General features: G+C 40.4%; 1 protein-coding gene across 1 annotated transcript; it reads left to right on the forward strand.

The window, feature by feature from the left end:
- The first annotated feature begins 579 nt into the window (after positions 1–579).
- On the forward strand, positions 580–9017 carry ano10b (anoctamin 10b). Its single transcript, XM_072434368.1, has 15 exons — positions 580–836; positions 1276–1520; positions 2646–2819; positions 2958–3092; positions 4199–4315; positions 4399–4515; positions 4748–5083; positions 5663–5845; positions 5917–5972; positions 6054–6128; positions 6234–6398; positions 6750–6941; positions 7022–7159; positions 7964–8080; positions 8155–9017. Exons 2-15 carry the CDS (start codon positions 1283–1285, stop codon positions 8176–8178), a joined length of 2067 nt encoding a protein of 688 aa, XP_072290469.1. The 5' UTR covers positions 580–836; positions 1276–1282; the 3' UTR covers positions 8179–9017.
- Positions 9018–9054: the final 37 nt, after the last annotated feature.

Genomic DNA, 9054 nt, shown 5'->3' on the forward strand with positions numbered 1-9054 from the left:
GTGATGCTCCTGCCTTATAAATCTATTTTCCCGTACAGAACAATATTGATTATACAACACTTTAAAGAAGTAATTAACATGGCATCACTTAATTCAGATTCACATAATCTAGTATGAACATCTTTTCCTTTTTCCAAACAACTGGGGACCAACATTTGGAATGGCTCGACTAGAGCGTATCACAAATATTTTAAATATATGGCCACCATAAAACAAAGGTCAAAAATGAGCAATAGGAAACCTTTTTATTTTATGTATTTTATACAGACTGTTTAACAAAACTGCTTTACTCTTCAGCGAATTAGGTGTCCTTGCTCTCTCTAATAAAAGTGAGTCAGTAAATGTTTTCCACATGCCTATACAAGGTAAAAAAATACCAGCATACCAAGGTGTCAGCATGTTAGATAATGCATTGGTAGGACATATACTTGTATGACTTGAGCCTGAAGCTTCACAGTAAATGCTGGTGTGTGTTTGGTCCCAGTAAAGCCTGGGCAGCAGAGGCGGGTGGAGCAGTAGGACCCTGGGCTGCAGTCTGCTCTGTGTGAGGCTGAAAGCAGGCTGTGGGGAGGAGCCTTGAAGTAAACCAAACTGTCCTCCACAGTCCACACCCTGCAGCCTGGGGAAGTTCCTCCGCATTCCTGCCACACACTGCCACACACAAGTCACCCAGGCTTCGCAGACAGGAAAGAAGGCTGTTCTCTGAGTCCTTTATGGCAGAAGTGAACAGGCTCTGTGTGCTGTACCAGGACATTGGAGGAGGGGCTGTGGGCCTGCAGCAGAAGTAGAGACCAGGATCACCACCATCACCATCAACAACAACAACACTCTGCCAGGTGCTGTTCCAAATCTACCACTCTTTCTCTTCTGTATTTCTGCGTCTCTCCTATGATGATGTCAGCAAAAAGAAACATGCACTGCTGTGGTGATCTTGATGGTGTTGTACAAAGCTGTAAAGTGTCGTTATAACACAGGAAGTTGTGAGCTGCTGTCACTTTAACCAGTGTTTCCTGAACAAGAACACCACAAAACAGACATAAACCAGTACTGTAAGCGTTATTTGAACAGTTATTCGAGCCAGGCCTCCGATGAACATCAAACAAATGTATTAAGCAGTCCAGTGCATTACTTTGACTAAAGCACTGGTGGTTTGCAAACTGTCAAACCATACAATACGATGCAACAGATTGGCATATTTCCATGTTTTGTTTTGTTTTAATTCTCATTTTTGCTATATAACAAACCTGTTGTTACTACAGCCCACTTTCTTTCCAGTCTTACCATGAGCACGGCAGGTGTAGCTGAAGATGCAGGCAGCAGCAGAGACGCTCCCTCATCGAAGGGCTCAGGTAAACTGGTCGCAGCATCAGCCTCAGGACCAGGATGGACCAAAGTTTCATGTCCTTGCTGCATGTCAGACCGGGTCGACCCACTGGTTCTGGTCAAACTGGGTGAGAGGGTCCGACCCGAGACCAAGAGGTGGCTCCTCAAGCTCATGGGAACTCCGCAGAAAGAAGGGGGTGAGTGACAAGGCATTACAAGACAGCACTGAAGATACAGTAGTAAGAATGATTTGCCTATATCTGTATCTCAGTTTGCAAATGTGAGCACAGGAACAAATCCACTGATAGGCTTCAATAAGAGCAAAATTATACAATGCATTTCTAGTAAACAAAAGCTTGTTTCCAGTTTGCTAGAAATGTTTTACTTGAACTGTCTGTTTGCCTAATTCCAAGGCTTATAAAATGTTAGAATAGAAAAGCCCACTTGTTCTCAGATGGTTTTCTGACTTCACCAGATCGCTAACCCGCTCTGTGATGTGCCACAGATGAGGATAGGCCTGTCACAATTATTATCATATCGACTTATTCGGGGCTTGAATATTTATAGTGTGTACATTTTCTTTGCACAAATGGACTATTGAGCTTAAGTAACCTCTATTACTAATTATTTACAATTTAAATAAATACTTTCATTCTGCTTTTTATTTGTTGTGTATTGTACATTTAGAAAAGTGCTCTGCTTTTTGCTGCTTTGATGTTATTGTCTCACCAGCATAGTAGTTTTCCTAGAAGTGTCAATATATTCAACTTCCAAATGTGTTATTGTGACAGATGAGGAATACAAATGTGTGCAACAATATATGTGACGTGTAATACTTAAATATTCATTGTAAAGCTGAACGCTTCTGCTTACTCAGAGCAGTTGGCATATATATATTTTTTACATTTTTACTGTAGCAGGCCTAGCATTCAAGGTGCACTATGTAATTGTCATGTTACATAATAGTGCTTTTCCTGGAATGTTCCACAATATGACTTTAAACCTATCCAGCTCCATGGAGACAAGCAGTTGATGCCAGCAGCTCAAGTGACAGGTCAGATCTGTGGAGAGGAGAGCCCCCTCACCGTATGAATGCGTTCGACAATAAAAACACGATGACGATAGGTATATTTAATGCCGTACTGTATGTGTACAAGACAAACAGCGGAAAAAGCAAAGTTTCCTAGTGCACCTTTCATTTAAATACGTTTAAATTAGTTTATTGCCTCTTTTTCAAACGTTGTCATTTTAACTGTGATTATGTGTGTTTAGGTCATTAGCGTTCGATTCTCAAACTGTATTGTTCCACTGGTGTGTCTCAGGCGCAGGCTTATTAGCCCACCCGGGTGAGGACGCCAGTGGGGACATCATGGTGCTCTCTGCCCCTCGCTGCACTCTGCTCCGGGCCACTGAGGAGCTGGGATTGTGTAAAACCTATAAAAATGGCGAGATGGAGGCATTCTCATACAATGACAGATATAACTTTAAAGACTCAGGTATGTCAGAGCTGCTTTGAATGTAATCACTTATTCACTTTGCCTTGGCTACTAATTTAGAAGCCGACGCCCTCGAACACCCTTTATAGGACAACATTCTTTCACATAATCCAAGTGTCCAAAATCTGTTGTTTTTAGACAACATGGAGGTGTTTCTGACCCTGGCGGAGCGACAATTCATAGTGAAGTATGAGTTGGATGGAATGCGGGCTCAGAGGGAAATAAGGGTCCCTGGTTTGGACAACTATACGCTACAACCACGGAATAACATATGTAAGACAAACATACATAAGACATTGTATTTTGTACTGAAAACAATAGTATAATGTTTTTGCAATCCATCAAAAATGTTCTAAAACAGCTGGTCGATTTGACATTTTAATGACATATAAATGGCATATGACATGTGTATATATATATATATATATATATATATATATATATATATATATATATATATATATATATAATACATCATACTATTAAATTCAATTCAATTAAATTTATTTTTGCAATGCCCAAAATCACAACAACAGTTGCCTCTGAGGGCCACAGTGAAAAATGAATCTACAATGTCTGTGGTGGCGATGGAGTCAAACAATGTCTGTGGTGGCGAGGGACGATGTCCCAGAGTCCTCTGTCCTTAGACCCTCCTATACTATCATCTCATAGTATGATAATATCACTCACTGGATTTCAGGAATATTATTTTTTCTGTTATATTGACATAAGAAATATGCAAGAGTCCACAAATGTTGAACCTGACACACTCATTTATATATTTATTTTAGTTTTCTCACCTCCTGTCTAAACAGGAGTCCAGCAATAAGTCAACAAATAAGACACAGACATGTCCACTCTGGTCTGAGTAATAGTAGTAATAGTAGTAGTTTGTTCATATTTCTTCAACACACCAAGTGATAAACACTGTTGTTGGTTCACCTAAAAAAATCACACCTAAAAAGTGATTGTTGTCAGTTATTCATAAAATGAATATGGCAAGATTATGGAGCCAATATCTTAACAAATTATATCGATATTCAACATTTGTGGATGATAAGTTTAGAAAAAAATTGTAAATCTCCCACCGACACCTCTCCATCTGAAATTATGACAAGATCAAATTCTAGATTGTGAATGCTTCCTGAGTGTAAAAAGTGTCACTTACATCAAGCCTTTTAGGGACAGGATTGCTTTTAAAATTACATTCTTCAGCTTAATGCCCTTGGTGGGTGTCTTATTGATCATAAAATGGCTTCCCTCAGCGCTGTGTGTGCTGGATAATGTGAGTAACTGGATACCCATAATAGCTCAATTGGAATTGCTCCATGAGCCGGTCTTTGTCCACTGTGTTGTTACGTTGCCCTGCTTTGTTTCAGGGCTGAAGCTCACTTTGGCTGGCGTGATTGTGGACACTGTTGCCCTTCACAACCAGGAGCAGCTGAAAGCCCTGAGCCAGGCCTGGTATGCGGGTAACCAGCTGGCTCAGCCTCTCGGTGAGACACAGAGCTATTTCATATTCGTGGATGAGTCAGTACTTATTCACAGACTCTTCCTAATCCCCTTGCGCCATTCACAGATTCAGTCAATTCCTACTTTGGGAGTTCTTTGGCGTTCTACTTCAGCTTCCTTGATTTCTACACATGGTCTCTGCTGCCCCCCGCTGTCCTAGGTCTCTTTATTACATACTTCTCAGGTTTGTCAGTTTATCTTTACGGTTCACGTTTTACTGTTTATGTTTTATCACCATCAACTGTTATTCTGTCAGCACAAGCCTACACAAACCACTCTGGATTACATGTTACCAAAAAAGGCAAAGCAACAATATCCAAAAAAGGAGATCTGTTCAACTTAACATTTGTAATATTGTAATATAATTGTACAACTTTGTCTACCATTCATATTGTAATTGTTATACTGTCTTCCAGGTGAGGTGCAGAAGGAGATGGTGGAGTCAGTCTCGGGGTCAGGGGTCATTATCGATGATCACTCGGGCTCTGGTGTCAGTGGTCACATGATTCAAGCGCTCCTCAGCATGCTATGGTCCACCGTGGTGATGGAGCTGTGGAAACGGCGCAGCGCTTCTCTGTCGTACCGCTGGGGCACGCTGCACCTCGCCGAGCGCTTTGCCGAGCCCCGGCCAGGTTTCCACGGCAACCTGGGGGTCAACGCCGTCACTGGTCGATTGGAGCCCCTGTTTCCTGAGTGGCAGAGGGATCTCCGCATGGCTCTGGTGTCTGTGCCTGTGGTCGGGCTGTTTCTAGGTACCATACGTTAACTCGAGCACATGTTATGTCTCTGAATTTTGAATAGGTTACACATCATAACATTATACAATCCCTATAGTTTAACATTGAGCGGGATGGGTCAGAATTCTGTGGTAGAAATTGACTTTTTAACCAGAATCAGGTTCTGGTACGAATGCTGGAGTGGAGTGGCTCAAATAAAGTGCTGTAACCGGTGTCAGATTGCAGATTTGCTGACCTTGATTCTGTTTTTTTATCTCTGTAATCACTGCTCGCTTGTGCGAGCCACTCGCACAAACGGCTTCTCTGGCAGCTTACGTAGATAGACAAAAGGTATATAATATTTTTGCAATAACAACCCCCGAAATCGTGATAGTTGTCAGTTGAGTCATTAAATCATCAGATTAATACGGCAAGTTTGTGGAGCCAAGTCCAAACGAATATTTATACGGTTCAACATTTAAGGATCATTCATTTGGATATTTCATTTAAAACAGTGAATCTCCATAGAGTTACATAGGCCCCTGCGCGGTGTCTGAAATGACACAACCTAATAACGTTGTCATATTTCAATAACATACATTTGTGTTTGTGCAGGGCTGGTGGTTTTTGGCATGCTGGTGTTTTACTGGGGCGAGGCTCAGGTGAAGACGATCCATGGAGACTGGGACTCTTTGTTGACCCAGCCACTGCTTTACTTGCCCTCTATCCTTCACATTGTCTACACCAATGTACTGTCCACTGTTTATAGGACTGTGGCTCATTCTTTAACTGAATATGGTGAGTGAAATCAACACTGTCCAATTGAATCCCCTCATTCGATTTAGCCTTAATAATTTGATTTTCTTCAGAGAATCACAGAGAAGAGTCTGCGTTTGACAATCACCTCACCGGAAAAGTCTTAGTGGTTGGTCGCACTGTTTGGACAGTTTCTTTCTCATGTTCTTCATCTTTTCATACACTTTTCCTGACGTATATTTCTCTGCAGTTCACCTTCTTCAACTACTTTGCTGTGCTCTTCCATATTGCCTTCTTTAAACAAGATGTGCCTTTGCTGCGAAAGGTAAACACAGTGTTTTAACAACGTTATGACTAAATACATTCTTAGTCAAAATAGAAACGCGAGAATAATCACATGAATATTAAGTATGTTTTGGGTTTATTCCAGCGTTTAGCCTCGTTGCTGATCGTGACCCAGATTATAAACCAGTTTACAGAGGTGGTGGTGCCGTTCATGGTGGACCGGTTTATCAGTGCTCCCAAAAGAACGGAGACCGAAGACGATCCTCAAGAAGATAAATTCAGGAGCCAAGGAAATCTACCTGTGTTTCCGGTAAGTTTGTCCATTGATTCATGTTTAAATTTGACGTTGTTGACACACGTTAGAGAACAAATATCCAAAATCCATTTATTGTTTTCATTACACGCAAAATATCTAGAGAATTTTGTTAATCTGATTATGTACAGTTAATGTTTCCAAGCCACGATTTCATCATTTTGAGTCTTGGTAAACTGGATGTTTATCCTGACAACTCCTTTTAGGCTTTGGGCTGAAAAATAACTGAGACTTGTGATCACTTGAAACAAATCTTTAAAGTTACAAAGATATTTCCTCTTCAACATCAGTACACAGAAGACATGAGCTGTAAATCAAACAGTAAATCTGGTTTTCTGGTCGTTGCAGGGTCTGTTTGCAGAGTACATTGAGCTCCTGGTGCAGTTTGGGTATTTGAGTCTTTTCTCCTGCGTATTTCCACTTACTGCGGTGCTGTTGCTCATTAATAACCTCACGGAGATACGATCGGACGCTTATAAAATTTGCAAACTCTTCCGCAAACCTTTCTATGCTCCTGTGGCCGACATGGGCGTGTGGAAGGTCAGCACGGCGATAAGTATAATGGAAAACCACGATCACGCTCTAGCTTTTAGTCGTTAAGGGATTGTTTGGTGTTGCAGATTGCCTTCGAGGTGCTGAGTTTTGTGTCCGTCGCATCAAACTGCTGGCTCCTGATGCTGTCGCCGCAAATCCAAGTGCATTGCCCTGAGGGAGAATTGAGCTGCACAAATGTCCTGCTGTTGGCTGTGGCAATGGAGGTATGGGACTAGAAAAAAATTGGTTGGATTGTTTGTGTATTGTGTTTTTCAATTCTGACACTGAGACATGTGCAGAGACAGTCACTGAATTTAATAAACTCATTCAAAGGTGGCAGTGAAAGACCATGTTAACTTTTATAAATCGAACAAGCTAGATAGAATTGTATTTCAATTGTCATAACTTAGATGGTGATTCTATATATGTAGAGAGAGTAAGGTTTTGTTTTAAATCTAATATTTTTAATCTCTTGGCTCTTTTTTTTAAATATTTTTTATAACTATTCAATTGGTTTTAAGGCAGCAGGTTTTTACTTTCAGCAATTTGTAATGCAATATACACAATCTCTCCCTTTTTGCATCCTTCCATGTTACCATTTGACTTTCTTGGGATATTTTGAATGCCTTCTATTGTCTAAAGAAATGTGGTTGTGGAAAATGAGTAAATGAGTAAATGGCCATCTGTCTGTGGATGTCTCAATGTGCTTATTGACACTGGTCACTGACCAGACTGCCTCACTTTAAAAACTTTATGTAACCAGTAGAATCCAATTGACATTAAAATCCTCTGTTTCAAGCGAATCCTGGCAAAGAAGCAGTAGAAAATACAGCAAACGGCAACAACAACAACACTAAAATGATATGAAGAAACTATGGAACCACTGACGGATTTAAGAATATTAATTCAATCAATTTCAATCCATTGCTATGCATAACACTACAATGAACTAGCTGATGGCACAGTAAAGTAAACATACTGTAAGTCTACATAAAACTATACATTATACTCATGTTTTCTCTTTACAGCATGTCCTGATTCTTGTGAAAGTGGTGCTGGCCGTGCTGATCCCAGATGAACCAGGCTGGATCCAGAAAAAGAGGCTTCATATAGAGTTTAAATCAAGGCAGGCACTCGGACTGCAGGTTAGCACTTAACTACGCTTTACTGTTTGTGTTTTTGTGTTTTCTCTCTTATGCCTCTGCTTTTCTCATTGCAGACGGCAGTCCCAGGACAGTCCTGAAAGTGTTTGGGCTTCTTGTGCCATCCCCAGCGTTGCAAACTGCTGTGCCTCCTGATTATCAAAGTGTAGACCTCTTTGCTTCTGCAGTGTTCAGGAGTGTACACACAAGCGCTTGCCCTCACTGCATACATTCTATCTAATGCATTACAGCTGACAAAAGCGTTAAAGACACTAAATATGCTTGAAATGCACCTTCTAATACACTGTGAACTCATTTATGGATTGAGTTGGTAGTATTACTGACATCTTGTGTAAGATAAAGAAGTCAAGTTGCATAGTTTCAGTGACGCGTGTGCAATAGCCAACAATATTTAACATTTTCTCAAAATGTAATATTGTGGCTACAGCTGAGGCTGTTACCGTTCTGTTGGTAGAGAGAGAGGTTCCAGTAAGTTTACTGTAATAACAGTATTGGAGAAACCAAAGAAAAACACAATAGTGTGTTTGTATTTTACATTATTTTTATTATATAAATGAGAAACAGAGTGGCTCTCAGGAATGGCAGCTTTAAATTAGTGCAAATAAATGTTACAGCCAAATAGTAAAAAAAAAACAAAAATAGTAAATCATCTTTCAGCATGAAAATTCAGCACTCTGCTTACATGTTTTATTCATGTCCGCGACCGCAGGGGGCGCCACAACCACATTCATAGTTTGTCATGAAATGTACATAACTATAGTCCGATAATGAAGATGGACTCCTTTCTTTTTGCTCATAACTCACCAGATTCCACAGGGCCTTCACAGCAGCTTGAAATTACTATGAACTGGTTTGTTTGTTGAATTCAACAAAAAATGTCAGCATGCATGTTTTGTTTTACAATAAAGTCATAAAGTGAGCTCGTTATTGTGTCTGTCCAATAGATGAGATAGATG

This window comes from Eucyclogobius newberryi, unplaced genomic scaffold (genome assembly GCF_026437365.1).
Source record: "Eucyclogobius newberryi isolate DKJ021-1_F unplaced genomic scaffold, fEucNew1.0.hap1 SCAF_7, whole genome shotgun sequence".
NCBI lineage: Eukaryota > Metazoa > Chordata > Actinopteri > Gobiiformes > Gobiidae > Eucyclogobius > Eucyclogobius newberryi.

Bases quoted from the DNA above. Each gene is read 5' to 3' on its own strand.
- ano10b (XM_072434368.1), top strand. From the start codon at position 1,283: ATGAGCACGGCAGGTGTAGCTGAAGATGCAGGCAGCAGCAGAGACGCT. The intron at 5,084-5,662 runs GTACCATACGTT...GTGTTTGTGCAG, and splicing joins TGTGGTCGGGCTGTTTCTAG to GGCTGGTGGTTTTTGGCATG. The intron at 8,081-8,154 runs GTTAGCACTTAA...TTCTCATTGCAG, and splicing joins GGCAGGCACTCGGACTGCAG to ACGGCAGTCCCAGGACAGTC.